The sequence below is a fragment of the Lethenteron reissneri genome, chromosome 4, assembly GCF_015708825.2.
Source record: "Lethenteron reissneri isolate LAM-NWPU_2019-01 chromosome 4, ASM1570882v1, whole genome shotgun sequence".
NCBI lineage: Eukaryota > Metazoa > Chordata > Hyperoartia > Petromyzontiformes > Petromyzontidae > Lethenteron > Lethenteron reissneri.
The window spans coordinates 6771110-6793302 of record NC_083782.1 but is presented as its reverse complement, the minus strand read 5'-3'; the positions used below and the strand labels follow the sequence as shown (position 1 = coordinate 6793302).

The following is a 22193-nucleotide window of genomic DNA, read 5'->3' as shown; positions in this document are numbered from 1 at the left end:
GGTGCCCTGGGTCCAGTCTGAGACCCCCCTCACCCCCTCTTCATCCACCACCAACAACAGCGCATAGCTCTTCTCCCCCAGGTCGGCTCGGCCTTAAATGAAGTGCTCGTTTAACACCACTTGTGCCGGCGATCTGATAATGCTACAGCGGAGCGGGTATCTGTGGCTTTGTGTGATAGAGTGAGCGAGAAGAGTTTGTACGTTTTAACCCTTTGATTTGTCGAGTGCGAGTGTGGCGAGTGCGAGCGTGCAAGTGTTCTCTCCAAATTTTTCTCTCCCAATTTTTGCTCATGGCTTTCCTGCGGGTTCTCCGGTTTCCTTCTCACAGATAAGGAAGGATGTCCTCTGGTGTAGGCCAACGAGTTTCAAAGACACTGCATACATTATCAGAGGATGTGTTGTTTGCATGTTTTCCCACAAGTTCGTGGGGTTAATGCAGATTTGATGCCTTGAAAAAGGTATCAATTTGGTGTTGGAACATCTTATTTCCAGAAAGGGTAAAACATATTCTTGTTTTTTTTCCCATCAATTTGATACCTACTGGCAAAAAGGTCCCCATAGATATTTCTCTATAGACGTGTTCCTTTTTTTAAACACACAATGTAACCGGTATTGGCCTAAATATCTCAATGTACAAATGCCTCCTGCATATTAATCAATTGGAATGACGCAGAAACATCACCCCCTCCCCCCCTACTACGGATATGTGGCAGGACCCTCCTGGCACAAAAGTCTTGAGACTCCATGTGAGGCTTTCCTGGATAAACAAGCGCAGACAATAATAATCATGAAATGTAACTGCACGATAACTTTAAGATCGAAAATCAGAAATATAATTCCAGCAAAGACATTGGTAAAATACGCACGCACGCTCAAGACACACTTGTACGCGCATGCACACGCATTTACGCACATGCACATACACCCAAACACATGCACATACCGGCAGATACACTCACAGGCGTGCGCATACACTAACGCACGTGCGCGTACTTGCACGCACGTGCACAGACGCTCGTGCAAAAACACTCGCACATGCGTACCGACGCACACAGACATTCTCACACCCGCTGGGTCACACGTGCTGCCGGGCGCGTGGTGCGAGCCACTCCGATTGGCTGTGGGGGGTAGGCTCGGCCGCGCGTGATGGGCCCATCCCTCCCGGGAGAGGGGGGAGGGGGGCTCGGGTTCACAACCGCGAATAACCTCGGAGTGGGGGGCAGGGCGGTGGAATGCTCGTGTCCAGAGGCGGATAGAGAACCTTTCTCGGTGGGGGGGAGTGGGGAAGAGAGAAGGGTGAGGAACGGTGGACTCGCAGTAAGGCAGCAGCTGCGCGGTAGGGAACCGACGGTACCAAAACATTTCCCAAGCTCTGCAGCCCTCTATATATATTAAGATGTTATCGGCCCGCTGATCAGTGTTTGCATGTGGGAGGACACGGGAGCATCCGTCGCTTTCGGATGGGACGGGTGGAGTCCACATTTTTGCTGCACCGCGTTCTCCTGCCGAGCCAAGGTGCAATGGCGCTTCCACGACGCCCTAGGGAAGGGAATTTCTGTGTGCGATGACCCACCAACCCTTGCTGCTGCTTCCACACGGTGCTGGGTTACAGGCAGCCACGTGCAGCAGCGTATCCACCACCGTCGCCCCAGCCAAACACCTGGCGACCTGGCGCAAGGCATTGCAGTATTGACAGGGGGGCGCCGTGTGTGTCAGGTCATGTGACCCGGGCGTCAGGTCATGTGACCCAGGCTCTTGGTTGTTCTCGGTCGGGGTCACACGCTGCTATTGCCGCTTGTCGGCGTGACCCCGAATGGTAACAGCGCAGCTCGATAACGATGGACCATTAACTCAACCGTACACTTTTAGCAAACAAGACTCATTTCCGCTGCTGTCCAAGTAGCATCTGTGAAGTTGTGATATTAGTGGCATTTCATCTTGTGTGGGTGCCACGGTGGCGAGATGTTAACTACCTCGCCTGGTATATAGGAAGTGGTGGGTTTTATCTCGACCCTGACGCCTGTTGTATATTTGGAGTTTGCATGTCTCTCCCTGTGGTCGCGTGGATTTTTTTCCGGGTCCTCCGGTTTTTCCCTCCACATTTAGCATCAACGTGCCTTTTGAGTATTTGTCTGCTACACATTTCCACATGATAAACCAATTGATTGGGCTAACATTTGTGGCCAGGTCACTTACGAAAGAGAGCTATACAGCTCCAGTGTGCCTTACCTGGTAGAATAAAAAGTTTGGTTTATATATGAACACGGAGGGGGGCACATGGCTCCAGCTAAACTTGACAACGCGGTTTCACCTCACCTTGGTCCATACGACTCCTGTGGGTCTCTGCGTGAATCTGTGAGTTTGCATGAGAGTCTGTGGATCCTCACAAGGCCATATGTGGACCGATCTGAGACGATCAACTCGCTCCCCTCTAGAGAACCCAGCTTGATCACAAGTGGCCAGAAGCGGCATTCAAACCGCCCGTCCTGGATCTCAGCGATGCAAACCACCGTGTCCCCTCGACCTCTGAGACACCCGGCCACCCCTTATCCAACCGCTGTCGTGACCGCATGGCCTTAACGATGGCACGGCACGTTTGCCGCGATGGCCCCGGCGCCGCTGGCCATCTGGCTCGTTCGAGTTACCGACTCGGCGCCGTCGGTATTGCGACAGCGCTGCGGTCTTTCATTTGGCTCCGTCGCGACCGCCGCGTGGCACAAGCCCCCCCCCCCCCCCCCCCCCCCCCCGGTGGCGCCCGCCGGTGGCTCGCTGTGCACGCGCGCGCGGGTGGTCTGCAGAATGCACCGTGCACTGAGCGGCATTTGATGGCGTTGTAATTGCGTTTTCTACATTGTGTTTTTTTTTCCCCGTAATTGACCCTGCGTGTGCGTGCGCGCGTGTGCGCGTGGGAGTCTCCGGGGGTGGGGAGCAGTTAGCGCGCTGTGCGCTGTGAACCCCGCCGACCCGAGTTTAATTCCCGCTCACAGCCACCAACACCGGTGACAATTGTTTGGACCGGTCGTGGGCCTCTTCAAGATTGATTCAGCCTCAGATGATGAGTACCTACTGCGATGTGTAAACACCGCCGCTCGGGAGACAAAGGCGGCTGGGCGTGGTGCTGGCCACCCACCCCACCGTGTTCCGCGCCGCTCTTCGTATATTAAAGGCTACACCGGGGTGGGGGTCTTTGTCTTTGTGTGTGCGTGCGCACGCAGGAACCTGCTGTACGTGTACCCGCAGAGCGTGAACTTCTCCACGCGGCAGGGCTCGGCCAGGAACATCGCCATCAAGATACAACTCATGGCAGCTGAAGATCCAGAGAGCACCATGCTGGTACTACTTCCTCCCCCCCCCCCCCCCCACCACTTTCCCCCAAACCCCTGTGGTACATCCCTACGCCGGGGGCGGGAGAGCTGTACCGTGCGGCGCAACCACGGAAAAGCCTGCGTGGTTTATAGCGATCAAGTGTGTTTGTTCTTGTTGTTTACAGGCGATTTTCGGCAAATCCAGCTGCCCGGACTTCTCTAAGGAAGCCTACACAGCCATCACCTACCACAACAAGTGAGCGGCCACAGCCAGACCAATAGCGAAAGCGAGCAATAGCTCGGGCCCCGTCTCCGCACATGAACAAAAAGTATTTTTTAAAATCCACCAGCCTACTAGCTTTCCAGCCTTGCCCGCCATGGTGCTGCGAACCCGGGACCCGCCTTCGATTCCTGGCCACGGCTGCCGTCAGCGGCGAGTGGTATACCGATCCTGCATGCTAACCCCCCTCCGCTGACCGGCGTGGTGAAGTATGGTCGAACGGTGTGAGGGGATACCCTCTTCCGGCACGCGTTCACCGCTCCCTCCGTCCATCCTTCCCTCCCTCCCGGTGACTCTCCCTCCTAGCTCGCTGTCCCCCCCCTCCCATCCCCGCCCCCGCCCGCCGCCCCTGCTCATGGGGTTGGTGAGCCGTGGCGTGACGGGCGAGCACGCGGGAGGGACGTGATCGTGGAGCAGGAATCTCCGCCGAGACAAAGGCAGCCTGTGTCTGCCCTCGCCGCCCACTGGCCGCCACCGTCACCACCACCGCCCGATAGGGATAGTGTGCCTGTATGTTGCACAACGGCCATCCCTTTGCCTGTCTCTCTCTCTCTCTGTCCCTCGTGGGGGCGGCGATGATTGGCGAGGTGAGGGGGACGGTGATGGGGGAGCGCTGATTTCGGCGTTTCACAAATATGACCTTATATTCTTGGTTTTTTCGGTAAAGTCACATAGAAGGGAAATAATAAAAAGAAAACAATAAAATTATCACGACGTATCGATTGCAACACAAGCAATCATCATCACCTTGCTGTGGTTTTCACACCTGATGATGATGATTGCTTGTGTTGAAATCGAAACGTCGTGAGAATTTTATTGTTTTATTTGTATTATTTTATTATTTCCGCTTCTACGTGACTTCACCGAAAGAACCAAGAACATGAATCCCTGCAGTCACGAAAGCTTTAAATCGACAAATATGACCTTGTCGCGCGCGGCGATGCGGTGCCGCTTCAAAATCACCAGCATCTCCCCAAGTTGTCCCCTTCCGTTTTGTCCAGGACCCTCATTTGTGCAATGGATGATGCGACTGCTGTCGCCGTCTCTCGATGCTCGCGTATCCGATGCGTTTCGCACGACCGCCTGTGCCTCAGTTACCCTCCTGGAAGGTAGTCGGCTAAGCGACGCCGTGCTGAGTCTTTCCGGGGATCTTGAGAGCGATGGACAAGAATCGAACCCGGCTCACTGCGATTGCAGGGGCAGTGTGCAAACCACTGTTGCCTCGTCATTGCTCTCCCATCATCATCATCACGGCCCAGCGTAACCGCGCCTGCAGCGATTCGCGGTTCGAGCCCGGAAGCCGCCACCGGTTAATGCCCGCGTGCGCGTCGCGCCAGGGCACCGGATTTTTACGAGGAGGTGAAGATGAAGCTGCCGGCGAATCTGACCGAGAACCACCACGTGCTCTTCACCTTCTACCACATCAGCTGCCAGCAGAAGCAGAACGCTCCGCTCGAGACGCCCATCGGATACACGGTGCGTATGCCGCCCACGCCACCACTCGCTCACTCGCTCGCTCGCTCACTCAGTCGGTTGCTCGCCCCGCTTGCTCAGTTGATCGCTCACTCCGCTCGCTCAGTTGATCGCTCACTTTGCTCGCTCGCTCAGTCGATCGCTCGCTCCACTCGATCTCTCACTCCGCTCGCTCAGTCGCTGGTTCGCCCATTCGCTCAGATACTCACCGGCTCACTAACCCACTGACTTGCTGCCTGACTCACTGACAAACGCTCACTCACTCACCCACTTGCCAACTAACTCCTACACCTACCCATCCACCCACTCACTCATTCCCTCACTCACACACTTGCCAACTAACTCCTACACCTACCCACCCACCCACTCACTCATTCCCTCACTCGCACACCCAGACACAGACTTGCCTCACCTGCAACAAATCATCACAGGTTGCCAGTGGTGCACAAGCACAATTGACAAAAACAAACCAACGCGTGCCGACACAATAACACTGCGTGGATTTAAAAGCAATTAAAAACCACATGAGGCCAGTGGCTCTTCTTCATAGCACATTGGTGATGAACGTGTTGAGTGTTTTGTCTCACCTGCGCCCGTGTGACCCCCGTGACCCCCGTGACCCCCGTGACCCCTTGCAGTGGCTGCCCCTGCTGCAGCACGGTCGCCTGGTAACGGGGCAAGTGAACCTCGCCGTCTCCATGGAGAAGCTGCCCACCAACTACTCCGCCCTGCCCCCCGAGGTGAGTACTGCTACGTGCGCACGTCGCCACGCGTCTCCACGCGTGGTGACGCATGTCCCTTTGTCTCCAACGCATCTCCGGAATTCTCGGTGTGTCCCTGTGTCTTCCTATACTTTCCGGTAATTCTCTGTGTGCTCCCGTGTCCCTGCAATCCGTATGCGTGTCGCCACGTGTCCCCGTGTGTGCCCATGCCTCCAAGAGCAGCGTCTGTGTCTGAGCGCTGATTTCTCTGCGATCGCTCCCACCCCGACCCCTGTGTAGGTCCACGTGCCGAATATCCGCTGGGTAGAGGGACACAAAGCCATATTCAATGTGGAGGTGGTGGCCGTGACCTCGCTACACACACAGGTGAGGGCGGCGCGTTCCGATCTTAAGCATACGATGATGACGATGGTTATGATAATGATGTGCATGTTAATGGGTGTATGTACGTTGAACTTTTTTCGCACCATACCTTGCCAACTGTGCTAATCGGAGGTGATGATGTAGATGGTGATATTGATAATGATGTGAATGATGATGATGTTGTGGACAATGACCATGATGATGTTGATGAGATGGATTATTTTGCCAGTTCTAATAATAATAGTGATGATAATGACATTCATGGCAGTTGATAGACGATGATGAAAGCACGATTATCAATGACCACTGGGTGATATCTTCTTGGTTCTTTCGGTAAAGTCACGTAGAAGGGAAGTAATAAAATAATAAAAATAAAACATAATAAAACAATTCTCACGACGTTTCGGCCACAACGCAAGCAGCCGTCCTCAGGTGAAAACCAGGTCCGTCGAGGCGACAGAGTCTGGGTGATAATTATTACGTGAGGACGCTCACACTTATGATGTAGACTAGGATGATGGTGATGATGATGATAACTCAGATTGCTCGTTAGAGCAACCCCCCTGGACCGGCTCTTTACGCCGGGTGCTGCACTGACGATGATGACGATGGCGATGGTATTGGCTATGGTGACCATAGTGACGACTATGACGACGGTGATGACTGACGATGGTGACGACTATGATGATAACGATGGCGATGGTGACGATGATGATGATGATGACGACGATGACTATGGCGACGATGATGACAATGATGACTATGGCGACGGTGATGTCTATGACGACGGCGATGACTATGACGACGATAAATATGACGGTGATACATGTGGCGATGGCTATGGTAACGACGGTGATGATGATGACGACGACGGCGATGATTGTGACGACGACGATGAGCTCCGACCATGGTGACGTCTTCGCCGGCCCACCAGGACGCCCCGCTGGACCGGCTCTTCGCGCTGTGCGCCGCGCTTGAGTCGCACTCCTTCCCCGTGTGGGCGGGGCCCAAGCGCGTGACGGAGGCGGAGCTCGAGGCGGAGCTGCGCTCGGCCGTGGCCGGCGTCGGCAACGCCGCCATGCAGCCCCTCGTGCGCCACTTCCACCCGCTGCTCGACCGGATCGTGCTGCTCACCGTGCGCCCGCCCGTGCTCGCCGGACAGATCGGTGAGCCTGCCCGCGCCGCGGGGACGGTGGCGAGCCCGGCGTCGGTGATAGTCACGGTGGTTGGTGGTGATCGTAGTGGGGAGCGGTAGTGCAACGGTCAGCGCGCTGCGCTCCGAACCCGGCGACCCGAGTTCAATTCCGACTCCGACACCGCGGCCAACGCCGGTGACGATTATCTGAATCGGTCCTGGGCCTGCGCTAGGTCGAATCGGCGTCAAATGAGTACCTGGTGCGGTGTGTAAACATCACCACCCAGGAGATAAAGGCAGCCGGGCGTGGTGTTGGTCACCCACCTCCGCATATGCCGTGCCGGCCTTCATAGGTGCTTGCTAACAGCACTTGCCCCAACAGTCTGTTCAGGCTTTGTCTTTGATGATAGTAATGTGCCCAGAGTCGACGTGGTGGTAGTGCTGATTACGGTGGTGGCAGTGGTGGACCTAGCGGGACTATAGTGATGGTGTTATCGATAGTGGCACGATGCTGATAATGTGTGTGTGTTTCTCTGCATGTCTCTCTCCCTTCCCTCTCTCTGTATATCTGTCTCTCTGTGTCCCTCTATGTCTGCTCGTCTGTTTGTCCGTGGATGCATATCTGCCTCCTGCACGTCTGTCCCCCTGTATTGGTCTGTCGGGTGCGCGTCTTTCTCTCTCTTTCTCATCCCCGCCACCCACACCGTCATCGCTATCCCCGCCACCCCCACCGTCATCCCCCCAGTGAACCTAAGCCAGGTGGCCTTCGAGGCCATGGCCAACATCGCCAACCGCGTGCACCAGAGCCTGGAGTTCAACCAGGACCAGCACGGTCGCAACGCCCTGCTCGCCGCGTACGTGCACCACGTGTTCCGCCTGCCGCTCGCCTGCTCCGCTGTCGGAACGGACGCCGGTGGCGGCGGCGGCGGTGGCGCCAGGGGCGGTGGCTGCATGCCAACCATGAACCCCGGAGGTAAAGTCGGGGCGGGACCGCGTCACAGATCGTCATGCGATCTGCCAACCCCACAGCTGGCCAACAGGATTCCTATCCCGGTGGCATTGCTGACCGTGACGACGATGGCACGAATGATGACGACGGTGATGATGTTCTTGATGGCTTTGATGGATGATGATGATGGTTGGTGGATGGGTGATGATTATGGCAGTCGATGGATGGACTGATGACAAAAATATGATGATGGACCAATGACGACAATGCAGTGATGGATAGCTGATGATGATGTAGATGATGGATGACGACAACGACGGGTGGTGATGACGCCGGTGTTGCTGTGGGCCGTCTGCCCGCAGGGATCCGATATAACACGCTCTCGCGATTCGCCGCTCGACCTCGGCCCACGACCCTTAACCTCCCGGGGACGCGCAGCCTCAGCAGCAGCAACCCCGACGTCAGCAGCCCGACCTCCGCCGACCAGGAGGTCGCCAACCTCCTCGCCAGCAAGGTGCGTCAGCCCTTGCTCAGTCCGCTGCCGGATGAACGCTTCGCCGACGGGCCCCGGGTTTTTTTGGCCGCGGGTCGGAACGGGGGAGGGGGGGGAGGGACGGGGGGGTAGCGTTGCCCAGGATGGGCGAGGAGCGTCGGTAAATTTTACCGCAAACCGTGACGTTGGTCGGTCTGTCACAATCACTCCCGAAGAGATGAGTTTTGCGACATGAACTAAACTCGTGTTGCTATCTGGAATTCACCCGATTTCAAAATCGGCCGCATTGACCCATGGGTTTTTACGCATCGGCTCTGTCTTCTCCGTCTGCAACGTGGGGTCGCGATGGCATCTGCAAAGACGGTGGTGATATGAACACAAATTTGGCGTCCACGTCGCATTGCTATCTGGGGCCTCGCCTAGGCCTCGGCAAGGTAAGGTACCCACTTCCTAATGTGGTATCGACTGCAAACTTGGTATACTTAGGTCATACTGATGACAATACTATATTCTATCATAAAAAATATGTTTTTAAACATTATTTATAATATGTTATGTTTCGGCTTGGCTCTAATTGTCCACGCTCAACTGACGTTGGCTGTAAATGACCACGGTCCCTTACGCTGTGGCAAGCCTCGGGGCCACTTCCTGGAGTCGTGGAGTACTGCGATTACTCGTACATTTTATAAAAGCGTGTTTTTAATAACGTTTGTTTTAATATTACTTATTAAATGTAGGCCACGGACTGCGCCACGGAGCTTTTAGCGGTAAACAAGGCACCGTATTTACCGGGTAATACTTCGCGCTTCCTTTACCCTACCGGGTAATTCTTCCGAGCTACCTTTACCCTGTACCCTTTACCTCACCCCTTGGCATGTCGACATCTTTACCCTTTACCCTTTTACCCGGTAAAAAAGGGTAAATTACCTAACCTTGCCGAGGCCTAGCCTCGCCCCCAGAGAAACCCGGCCACGGTGGCGCGCTGTCTGTCCGTAACGTGGCGTCGCGGTAATCCCCGGAGGGACGATCCGAGAGGAACGGAACTGGAGTGGAAGGTCCCGTTGCTATCGGCGACTCTCCCCGGAGGGAACACGGCCCACGTGGGTCAGAAGGCGTTGCGCAATACCTGCCGTTACAAACCGGAGCAGAACGCGTAACACGCTGCGAACACGAAGAGGGTTTTTGGAGGCCGTCCTTAAATGATGTCACGCACCTCGGGGGGGGGGGGGGGGGGGTCAGACATTTGTGACGATGTGTGCCGTCACATCAAAATGTGCAACTTTAATCAAATATAGAATTGTTACAACAACACTAATTGTTATAATTGTTACTCCTACAACATCAGAGTGCAGCGCCACATTGAATACGCACTACAATAACAATCGTTTAAAGTGATTTGAAGCGTGTTTTATTTTCAAAATGGAAATATGGTTTTGGGGGGAGGGGAGCAGAGCTTTGTGACGTCATATTTGAGGGGGGGTCTGACTTTTTGTGACGCCGTGTGACGAGGGGGGGAAGGTCAAAAATTGTCCAAAATCGCGTGACGTCATTTATGGACTGCCCCTTGACCTGATGGCCACTGCGCCGGCTTCCGTACCACGAATTAAAATGCTTCCTGAGCCAAGCGCACGTTTGATAGCGTTACAGAATCCGTGCGTATGCGTGAATTTTCCGAACGTGTTGTGTTGTTTATTGTTGTTGTTGTTGGTGTGCCAGGAGCGGGTTGTGCCGTGCCGTGAGTCCATGTTCCCCGAGTCTGCCCAGGCTCCGAGTCAGCTCGGGTGGCTCACTTCCCGCAAGGTGCGACACGCACGCTCAGCATCGGCATCATCACCAACACCACGATCATCTTCACCATCGTCACTGTCATCATCAGCAGCAACAGCAGCATATGAAACATTTTTATCATCATCATCGTGACAAGCAAGTGTTGCCCTGTCCCGCCATGAGCCCTAACGCTGACCCCTGACCATGGAGCGGAGCGTGCTCGGATTTGAGAGAGCGCGTGTCACAGCGTGCGTGCCACCGTGCCATGTGCCTGCATCGCCGCATGTCGCCGCGCATGTGCGTGCGTCAACGCGTGTGTCACCGCGTGTGTCACCGCGTGTGTCACGTGGCCTCAAGGTGCACATGGCCTGGCACAAGCGTCGTGGTGACGTCACCGCCACTTAGTGGCGAATGGCGGTTGTTGTTGTTGTTGTCACCGCGTGTGCGTGCGTCACCACGTCACTGCGCTGTGTGCGTGTCGGTCACCGCGTGTCACCGCGTGTCACCGCGTGTGTGTGCGCACGCGCATGACCGTTTGCCACTGTGTTTGTCGCCGTGTGCATCGCTGCGTGCGTGCGTCACCGTGGTGTGCGCGAGCAGCTGTTCCACGAGGAGCTGGTGCTGCAGTGGGTCGTGAGCAAGGGCTGCGTGCGCGACACGGCGCTGCAGCACGCCTGGTTCTTCTTCGAGCTCATGGTAACCGCTCGCGCATCGACATCGTCGTCATCGTCAGCTTTTTCGTCAACATCGACTATCATCGGCAACATCATCGCTGCCATTATGAACATCAACTTCATTATCGATTGCATCGTCGTTGTCAACAATGTCATCATCATCGTTGTCATCTGCTTCATCGTCAATATCCGCTGTGTGTCTTTCTCCCCTTATGTTGCTGGTTTTCGTCTATCCGTGGTGTCTGTCCATTTGTCCACCAGTCCGTTCGTCCGCACTTGCACCAGCAGTCTGTTAAGGCTATATGGGGGGGAGGGGAGGTCTTTGTCTTTGTGTTGTTCGTCTGTTCGTGCCTCTGTTCATCCTCAATCTGTCCACACATGCCTTGGTCTGTGAGTCCCTGTGTCATGTCCTCCGTGTGTCTCTGTGTCATGTCCCCCGTGTGTCCCCGTGTGTCGCAGGTGAAGAGCATGGCCCAGTACCTGTACGTCACGGGGAAGCTGGCCGCTCCACGCCGCCTCCGCTTCCCCGAGCAGTTCACCAACGACCTGCGCGCCCTCGTCACCAACGTCGCAAACGACATCATGGACAAGTTCCAGAAGGTGACGCCACTTGGCTGATTCGGAGTGACGGGCGGAGGGAAGGGGAGTGGGGAGGAGGCGGTAATTGTGGGGGCTGGCTCGGTAGAGAGAGGTCAACAACCATACGGGTGGTGCAGAGGTCACAGATGCTGAGCCGGCACAGCTGAGGTCTAGCTACCCAACCACCGTTGTTAAACAGGGTTCTAAGGTGTCGCGATTTGGTGGTCTCAGCCCGGTCGCCAGTGGCTCACACGGACAGCCCAAAATAGTTACACAGAGATCCATAGACTCGTTCAGAGACTCAGAGTCATATAAAGATTCACAGTCTTGTTTAGAGACACAAAGACATAGGCCGGATTTCTGCAAAACAACATAGGCTCACAGAGAGATCCATGACCAACATACTTACATAGAGACACATGAGAATATAGACTTAGATGCAGACCTATAGACTCACAAGAGAGACCCCATAAACGACACAGAGGGCTCATTGACTCTTGAATCCTTTGGGGACATTGACATGTCCCAGCGGTGGCGCTGTTCGCCGCTCGCTTCAGAGGATTGCGGTTCGAATTGGGCGGGCCACCCTGGTTAATACTACTGTGGGCGTATTGACCACGCGCTATCTGCTTCATAACACCCCATGACGTCACTCGAAGCAAAGAAGGCCATTGCGTGCCAGCGTCTCGGTCCAAACTTTACCCCCGAATCACTTGGTGGGGATTACACAGCAGCAGTCGGTCATCGCACCCCCCCCCCCCCCCCCCCCCACTGGCAGGGCAATGCCCGTTCACAGGCCAGATGCCGAGCCGAATCGTGCTGCACAGAGACAGCTGCCAATTCTAGATTTGAAGCTTTCGTGACTGCAAGGATTCATATTCTTAGGTTTTTTCGGTAAAGTCACGTAGGCAAAATATTAAAATTAATAAAAGTAAAATAAAATTATTTTATTTTACTTTTTTTTACTTTTTTCGGTAAAGTCACGTAGGTAAAACATTAAAATTAATAAAAGTAAAATAAAATTATTTTATTTTACTTTTTTCGGTAAAGTCACGTAGGCAAAACATTAAAATTAATAAAAGTAAAATAAAATTATTTTATTTTACTTTTTTTTACTTTTTTCGGTAAAGTCACGTAGGCAAAACATTAAAATTAATAAAAGTAAAATAAAATTATTTTATTTTACTTTTTTTTACTTTTTTCGGTAAAGTCACGTAGGTAAAACATTAAAATTAATAAAAGTAAAATAAAATTATTTTATTTTACTTTTTTTTACTTTTTTCGGTAAAGTCACGTAGGCAAAACATTAAAATTAATAAAAGTAAAATAAAATTATTTTATTTTACTTTTTTTTACTTTTTTCGGTAAAGTCACGTAGGTAAAACATTAAAATTAATAAAAGTAAAATAAAATTATTTTAGTTTACTTTTATTTATTTTAAAATAATTTTATTTTACTTTTATTAATTTTAATGTTTTACCTACGTGACTTTACCGAAAAAAACCTAAGAATAAGACAGCTGCCACTCGCAGTTCCTTTGGAATGTACGAGATGAGACGTGTCGTACGACGCCTGGAACTGCCGAGGGATTTACGCAAGCGCCGTATCAACGCGAAACATCTTCTTCGTTATGATTAGAGACTAAACCAAACTGTTTCTTATTCTACCAGGTAAGGCCCACTGAGCTACGTAGCTCTTTCTCAGAAGCGAACTGACCACAAATTATAGTTCAACTAAAATGGCTTATCGCGTGGAAATTTATAGCAGCCAAGTACTCTAAACGCGCGTAGACGTGGAGGGAAAAACCTAAGGACCCGGAGAAAAATCCACACGATCATGGGGAGAGAGAGAGAGAGACACGCAAACTCCAAATATACAGGAGTCGGGGTCGAGCACACGACCTCCTGCATACCAGGCGAGGTTGTCAATATCTCGCCACCGCATCTAATAATAAATTATAATGTTATCATTCATAATAGAGGTTTTTTGGATTAGATCGGGAAAAAAAAACCCGCTTATAGATGATATTGGTCGCGAAAGCCTACGAGTTAAACTATGTTATCATTATTGATTTGAAGCTTTCGTGACTGCAAGAATCCATACTCTTTGGTTCTTTCGGTAAAATCACGTCGGTAGAAAAAATAACAGATGAAGACGATTGCTTGCGTTGCGATCAAAACGTCGTCATCTATTATTTTTTCAACCTACGTGACTTTACCCAAAGAACCAAAGAGTATGTTATCATTATTGCCCGACGGTCATTTGGCCACGACTTGAACGGGGACGTGGTCCCGCGTCGTGTTTGCGGGGCGTGCCAGGAGCAAGAGCTGGCGGAGAAGCTGAACGTGAGCCTCGCCTTCTTCATGAACGACCTCTTCTCCCTCGTCGACCGCGGCTTCGTCATGCAGCTCGTCAAGACCTACTGCAAGCAGGTGACGCCGCGCGACGGGACGGGCGCAAACATCCCGCCGGGTAGCCCCCGAGTGCACCGGCCACTTCGCGTGCCGAACGTCGGCGCTTCCATCCGTCGTTTCGCTCGCCCGTGCTGCGCGGGAGCTTCTTGGGGGTGGGGTGGGGGGGGGGACCCGAGCCGAACCGGAAGAGCCTCCCCGGCAACGTGGAGCGAAACGTCGGACGTCACGCAGAACGACGATGACGACGCCACGCGGCGGGGGTCTTTGTCGTCACGTCGCCGTTTGGTTACAGCCCTACCAGGCCACCTGGGAATGTGATGCCCCCCCCCCTAATTCTCTCTCTTCCCCCCGCCCCCCCCAACCGCCCCCAACCGCCACCAAACCGGAAAGACGTGGAACCGAGCGAACAGCTCGCCCGGCCCCGGGGCGCTGACACCGCTGGCGTCGCTCCGCTTGGACTTCCTCCGCATCGTATGCACGCACGAGCACTACGTGGCGCTCAACCTGCCGCTCGCCTCCTCCGCCTCGTCGCCCCCCACGTCGCCCTCGCCGTCGCCCTCCGTCGCGTCGCAGGTTCCCTCCGCACCGCGCAAGGGGGGTGGGGGCCACGCCAAGAGCACGCGTCTGTGCGTGCGTGTGTGTGTGCGTGTGCGTGCGTGTGTGCGTGTGTGCGTTATCGTAGCGGTCGGCGTGCTGCGCTACAAACCCGGCGACCCGAGCACGATTCCCGCTTACGGCCACCAACACCAGTGATGGTTATCTGAACCGATCCTGGGCCCTCCCCCCTAGGTCCACTCAGACTGAAATGAGTACCTGGTGTGAGTTGTAAACGTCAGCGGTGCGGCCGGGCATAGCGCTGGCAACTCCACCCGCTCGTGTGCCGTGGCTCGCCTTAATTGGTGCTCACCGACAGCTCCTTACCCCAACGGTCCGCTAAAGGCCCCGCGGGGGATCTTTGTCTTTGTGCGTGCAGGGCTCCGGGATGTCCTCCACCGTTCAAGACCAGAAGGTGGCCAAGATGTTCGAGCTCTCCACGGAATTCCGGCAGCAGCACTACCTCACCGGCCTGCTGCTCTCCGACCTCGCCCTGACCCTCGACCCCGACTTTGCCGACAGGTGAGCGAGGCGGACGATGGGCGGATGAGTTGCCGTGGTTTTGTCCACGCTCGCTTGCTCGTCCATCGGGGGCGCACGGTCATCGGCGATGGGCATTAGCCTGCGTGCCGTCGGGTGTGAGCCAAAACCGCATCGGGGCGTCGCACGGGTTGACGAGACTCGCTCGCTCACGCGACCGTGCGAGCGTTCGTGACCGCCGGCGTGTTCCAGCTGGTCATCGACACCATGGGGCACGCGTGTCTGCGTTCGCAGTACCTCCGCGTGCGCCTGTAAGCATCCGTGTCCGTGTGTTCTCTTGTTGGTGTGCGTGCGTGTGTCCGCGTGTCCACGTGTGTGTGTCTGAGGGGAGTGCAATGGTTAGCGCGCTGCGCTAAGAAGCCGAGTTCGATTGCCGCTCATGGCCAACAGCAGTGGCGATGATCTGAATTGGCCCTGGGCCTCCCCTAGGTCGACTCAGCCTCAAATTAGTACCTGGTGCGATGTGTAAACACCGTCACTGGGGAGACCAAGGCGGCCGAGCATAGTGCTACCCACCCACCCCCTCGTGCGCAGTGCCGGCCTTCACAGCTGCTGCTCACAGCGCTCGCCCCAACGGCCTGTGAAATGGCTACACGGGGGACCTTCGCTTTTGTCTTTGCTTGCGTGTGTGCACGCGCGCCCGCAGCCTGTCGTGCCTGCAGAAGCGCGCCATCAGCGCCGTGCACGTGCTCGTGTCGAGCCACGACACAGAGCCGCGGTACTCCGCACCCGAGGTGAAGGCGCACATCGCGTCGCTCTACCTGCCGCTACTGGGCATCGTGGTGGACGCGGCCGCTCAGCTCTACGACTTCACCGGTGCCCGCCCGCCTGCAGCACGAATAACCCCACCCAAATTTGTGTGGCTCCCTCCCTCCTCCTCCATTCACTCACTCCCTCTCCTCCCCTCCATTCACTCCCTCCCTCTCTTCCCTCCCTCCACCCCATTGACTCCCTCCCTCTCCTCCATCCCTTCCCCTCCATTCACTCCCTCCCTCTCCTCCCCTCCATTCACTCCCTCCCTCTCTTCCCTCCCTCCCCTCCATTGACTCTCTCCCTCTCCTCCTTCCCCCTCACCTCCATTCACTCCCTCCCTCTCCTCCCTCCCTTCCACCCTCCCCTCAATTCACTCCCTCCCTCTCCTCCTCCCCCTCCATCTCCTCCCTCTCTCCTCCCCCCTCCACACCCATATCACCCTCTCCTCCTCATTCCCCTCTCTCCCTCCCCTCCCCCATTCACTCCCTCCCTCTCTTCCCTCCTCCCTCCATTGACTCTCTCCTCTCCTCCTTCCCCCTCACCTCCATTCACTCCTCCCTCTCCTCCCTCCCTTCCACCCTCCCTCAATTCACTCCCTCCCTCTCCTCCCTCCCCTCCATTCACTCCCTCCTCTCCTCCCTCCCTTCCCCTCCATTCTCTCCATCCTCTCCTCCCTCCCTCCCCTCCATTCACTCCCTCCTCTCCTCCTCCCTCCCCTCCATTCTCACCTCCCTCCCTCCTCCTCACCTCCCTCCCCTCCATTCACTCCCTCCATCTCCTCCCTCCTCCCCTCCATTGACTCCATCCCTCTCCTTCCTCCCTCCCTCCCCCAGCCCCACCTACTTTTACGTAGCCACACCCACACAAGCACTTTAGCCCCCACACCCACTACTCAGGTAGCCCCTCCCACGCCAGCCTTCACAGACGCTCGCAAACAGCACTTGCCCCATCAGTCTACAAAGGCTAAAGGGGGGGATCTTTGTCTTTGTGTGGCGCAGAGGGTCACGGGCAGCGATCGCGAGCCGCCCTCTCTTCCCCTGAAGACGACGAGCCGACCATCAACCAATCGGTGGCTTGCGCCATCGCGGGATCCTCACTGCTGCGGCCCGGATCCGGGGCGTCCGCACAGGTGCCTGTTCGAAGCGTGGCTTGTCGACATTGTGCGGCGCGATTTATTGCGATGCGGTGTGATGTCACGCGTGTGTGGTGCGGTGCGACAGGATTGTGACGTGGCGTGATTCAGCATGACGCGATGCGATATACGGCCGCGGTGCGAATGTGGCGTGTTGTGGCGTGACGCCACGCCACGTGACGCGATGCAGTGCGCTGCGCCCATGCTGTACCCGGGTTGTGCTGCGGTTGCGCCAAAGGTTTGACGTCCTGTGTTGTGCTACGCAAAGTGGTGCGATTTGGCGTGTCGTACGACGCCCGCGGCGTGGCGGAGTGTTACGCGGCACGGCGCTACGCGGTGTGACGCGGTGTGGCCATGACGCGGCGCACGGCATGATGCGGTTCGGCACGCTGCGCCGTCGGGCGTGCAGGCCGGCCGGGCGGGCAGCCCCATCCTCTCGCAGGAGAGCAGCCGCCACCTCCTCGCCTGCACGCTGTGGGTGCTGAAGCACGCCGAGCCCTCTCTACTGCTGGCCTGGCTGGCCGACTCGCCGGCTCCCCAGATTCAGTCGCTGCTGCACGCGCTGTTGCTCTGCGTCTCCTGCTTCGAGTACAAGGTACGGCGCCCGGCCCCTCGTGACTTTTTTTCGCCGGGCAGTGGTGCCGGCGGCTACCCACGTGGCCGGCGATCTGGCGCTGTGCAGGCGGCGGCGAGGGTCGGTGGCTTGCCGCGCGCACAAATGCTGCGAAACGCTCTTCCCGCTGGCACCGAGGAAGTGTGCCGTGCCCCGGCTCGCCAGCAGAAGGGCAGTGCGGCAAAAAGGATGTGGGATAGAGCGTTTTGCCCTCGCACGCGTGGGGTCTTTTTTTTTTTCCCCGGCGGTCCGGTTTCCTCGCAACAACACCTTAATATATAGAGGACCGCAGAGCCTGGGCAATTGCTGGCACCGAATCATCGGGCGGCTGCCTCTACCCTCTCGTCAAGGAGCATAAACTATCACGCGAACTCCGGTCACCCTCGCAGCGACTTTTGGCTGGCCATCGAACCAAGACGGTCACTGCATCGCGCGCTTTCAGATGCGCTTCTGCGGCCGTCTGGAACGCTCTTCCTTCCCATATTAGGAATCCACTAAAGCTATGCGCGCACTTTAAAATCATGAAAACTCCTTTCTTTAGAACATATTTTTTGTGTTTAGTTTGTTGTCCCTTCTCTCGCACCTCCGATTAGCACTGTTTGCAAAAGAGGTTCAACGTACATACACACACACACACACGTACCGTCGATTTCATCGGGCGTTGTTGTCGCGCGCCTCCCCTCTACCGCAGCGACGGAGCAGTTCCTCCAACCAGATCCCGCCGGCCGCCTTCATGAAGTCGCAGGACATGAAGGCGCGGCTGGAGGAGGCGATCCTCGGTGGGGCCGGCGCCCGGCAGGAGATGATACGGCGAGCGCGCACGCACGGTGATGCAACGCGCTCAACTCGTCCAAGCCGGCACCGCGCCGCACAGCACCGCACCCAACACGGCATTAGATCTTTGCGTTGGCATGCTCTGCGTCACGTGACAGACGTGAGACAAGTATCGTAAACAACAACAACAGCCGCAGTTGGCCACGAAGCGGCGGGTGATGTCACCACGGCCCTCGTGCCAGGCTATGTGCACTTTGAGGCCACGTGAAATGTCGAAGGCTCACTGCTGGCAGGAGGTCACGGGACAGACGCAGGTGCCATGGGTTGACTGACTGAGATGACTGGCAGATGCACCACCTGTGCCTCCTCCATGCCAACTTGCTGCGTTTTAGCCGCCCGACGCTCCACTCATTGTTGTGAGTGTCGTTCCTCTGCCCTCTGCTGTTGTAGGAGGGCGACTGCCTCCAACTGCACAGTAGCGTCCATAATGAGCCTCCTGAAGCATATACACATGCATAAGAGCTAAATCAAGGGAGCTTCCCTGGGTAAACAAGCATCATAATTATAACAGCAAATAGACTTGGGGCAGTGCTGTTAGTGAGCACCTCTAAAGGCTCCGATTAGCACAGTTGGCTACGTATGGTGTGAAGTAAGTTTAACATACGTACGAGACTGAAAACACATGCATATGTACACACACACAATGTCTCAGTAATTATTTGCATCTGCGGTCCTGTGACTCGGTGTGTTACAGGAGAAACGCACACACGCGTACATGATCTCGGTGTGAGTGAGCGTGTCCCTTCCGCGTGCGTGTCCCCTCCCAGGCGAGCGTGGGCAGGTCGGCTCCGCGGGGAGCACGGAGCGCGTGCGCTGGAAGAAGGATCAGACGCAGTGGAAGCAGAACGAGCGCAGCGACAAGTGAGCAGCGAGCCGCGGCGCGGGCCCACCGAGTCACGCGCGAGCACCGTACAACAACGCGCCGGGTCGCAGGCGCAATGTCACCACGAGTCGCAGACGCCAAGCAACCACACCGGCTCGTACACACGCTAGTGCAATGACACGCGCGCGCAATGACACGCTAGCGCAATGACACGCTAGCGCAATGACACGCACGCGCAATGACACGCACGTGCAATGACACGCTAGCGCAATGACACGCTAGCGCAATGACACGCACGCGCAATGACACGCACGCGCAATGACACGCTAGCGCAATGACACGCTAGCGCAATGACACGCACGCGCAATGACACGCTAGCACAATGACACGCTAGCGCAATGGCACGCTAGCGCAATGGCACGCTAGCGCAATGGCACGCTAGCGCAATGACACGCTAGCGCAATGGCACGCTAGCGCAATGACACGCACGCGCAATGACACGCTAGCGCAATGGCACGCTAGCGCAATGAAACGCACGCGCAATGACACGCTAGCGCAATGACACGCTAGCGCAATGGCACGCTAGCGCAATGACACGCTAGCGCAATGACACGCTAGCGCAATGACACGCTAGCGCAATGGCACGCTAGCGCAATGGCATGCTAGCGCAATGGCACGCTAGCGCAATGACACGCTAGCGCAATGACACGCACGCGCGCACAACCGGGCCGATTCACGAACTCCGCCGTTCTGCGTAGGTCCCGAGCCGAGCTGGAGCAGGAGGCCATCATCGACGGCAACCTAGCAACCGAGGCGAACCTCATTGTCCTCGACAGCTTGGAACTCATCGTGCAGGTGAGCCGTCTCCTCTCCTGTTCGCTCGCCTCGTCGCTGGGGTACTGCCGCCGTGTGACCGCCTGTTCCCTGGAGCTGTGTGCATTACAACATTTCTCAGCAGCGTCAAGAGCCGCACGCGCACGGATATCAATATTTACATCTGCACTGATGACAAGACTGTTTTGCCACAACACAAGCTCATCGATTTCTCCATCCATGTCGAGGTTCACACAGCGGGTCAAGGCAACACTCGGCCTCCTGCTGACTTACTCACTCACCCAACCACCGAACCACTCACCCACTCACCACACCTCACTTCTCTTTCTGCTTCTTCCCCCAGCCCTGCTCCCTCCCAACATCATCTCCTCTTTCGCCCCAAGCTCTTACGACAATAATAGCCTCGCTCGATGAGAGAAAGCCATCGTCCGTTTCGCAAAATGCGCGCGCGCTACAAATCGTGTAAATATCATCGTCGTTACCATGGTCACCGTTACGATGGCGATCATCACCATCGTCGTCGTTGCTGTACCGTTCGTCGTTGTGCGGTGCAGACGGTGGCCGTCACAGAGGCGAAGGACGGCGTGCTGGGCGGCGTCCTCAAGGTGCTGCTGCACAGCCTCTCCTGCAACCAGAGCTCCGTGTTCCTGCAGCACAGCCTCGCCACGCAGCGCGCCCTCGTCTCGCGGGTGGGGCCCCACCTCCCTACCCCCCCCCACCGCCCCCTACCCCCCCTACCACCCCTACCCCCCCCTACCACCCCCTACCCCCCCTACCGCCCTCTACCCACCTTACTGCCTCTACCGCCCCTACTGCCCCCTACCCCCCCCCTACCGCCCCCTTTACCGCCCCCTACCCCCCCTACCGCCCCCTACTGCCCCCAACCCCGCCTACCGCTCCCTACCCCCCCATACCGCCCCCTCCCACCCGCTACACCCGGTCCCGCCCCCTACCCCCCCTACTGCCCCCTACCCCCCCCTACCGCCCCCTTTACCGCCCCCTACTGCCCCATACTGCCCCCTACTCTCGCCACGCTGTGGGCCGTCGTGGCACAGACCGCGAGCCCGCTCCGCCCTCCACTCTGTCCTGATGCGCGTGTCCATCTGTGCGTACGTGCGCATCCGTGCGTGTGTGCGTGTGCGTGCGTGCGTGCGTGTGCGTGCGTGTGGCAGTTCCCAGAGCTGCTGTTCGAGGAGGAGACGGAGCAGTGCGCCGACCTGTGCCTCCACCTCCTGCGCCACTGCAGCAGCTCGCTCGTGGCGACGAGGGCCTACGCCAGCGCCTCTCTCTACCTCCTCATGCGCCAGAACTTCGAGATTGGAAACGTGAGCCTCGCTCGCCTCGCCCCCCTGACCTCTCTCGCCTCACTCGCCTCACTCACCTCGCTCACCTCTCCCACACTTCCCTTGGCTGCACAGGAGCCTAAAGTGAAAGCTGTTGCGCATTGTCCCACGTTAAACAGGAAGTCCAAAATGGCCGTTTCTTTAAACTAAAACTAAACAATGTTTTTATTTTATCAGGTAAGGCCCGCTGAGCTTTGTGGCTCTGTTTCGGAAGCGACCTGGCCACAAGTGATAGTTTAATGAAGTGTCTTATCATCATTACGTGGAAATGTATAGCAGCCAAATCCTCTAAACGCGTGATGTTGATTCTAAATGTGGAGTAAAAAACCAGAGGACCCGGAAAAAAATCCACTCGACCACGGGAGAGAGACACGCAAACTCCAAACATACAACAGCAGGCGTCAGGGTCGGGATCGAACCCACGACCTCCTGTATACCAGGCGAGGGCGTTAACATCTCTTCACCGTGAATTTATTTTCTTGTGCGTCTTTACTTACTTCCTGTTCCTGGTCCACACTGTCCCGCCCTCTAACCCCCACGCGGTCTCGCCTTGTCTTCGCGACCTCTCACCCC

General features: G+C 56.1%; 1 protein-coding gene across 1 annotated transcript in view; it reads left to right on the top strand.

The window, feature by feature from the left end:
* The window catches only part of LOC133349360 (dedicator of cytokinesis protein 7-like), an 80388-nt gene that overhangs the window by 42235 nt on the left and 15960 nt on the right, over nt 1-22193 (top strand). The window contains exons 15-36 of the mRNA XM_061562726.1: nt 3216-3333; nt 3491-3561; nt 4923-5061; nt 5697-5798; nt 6060-6146; nt 7078-7309; nt 8024-8251; nt 8590-8741; nt 10437-10520; nt 11088-11183; nt 11621-11761; nt 14059-14172; nt 14545-14727; nt 15128-15270; nt 15935-16104; nt 17040-17170; nt 17583-17768; nt 18478-18613; nt 19388-19481; nt 20202-20298; nt 20832-20966; nt 21450-21602. Of these exons, the coding sequence (XP_061418710.1) occupies nt 3216-3333; nt 3491-3561; nt 4923-5061; nt 5697-5798; nt 6060-6146; nt 7078-7309; nt 8024-8251; nt 8590-8741; nt 10437-10520; nt 11088-11183; nt 11621-11761; nt 14059-14172; nt 14545-14727; nt 15128-15270; nt 15935-16104; nt 17040-17170; nt 17583-17768; nt 18478-18613; nt 19388-19481; nt 20202-20298; nt 20832-20966; nt 21450-21602 (2992 nt within the window). The remainder of the gene's footprint in view (nt 1-3215; nt 3334-3490; nt 3562-4922; nt 5062-5696; nt 5799-6059; nt 6147-7077; nt 7310-8023; nt 8252-8589; nt 8742-10436; nt 10521-11087; nt 11184-11620; nt 11762-14058; nt 14173-14544; nt 14728-15127; nt 15271-15934; nt 16105-17039; nt 17171-17582; nt 17769-18477; nt 18614-19387; nt 19482-20201; nt 20299-20831; nt 20967-21449; nt 21603-22193) is intronic.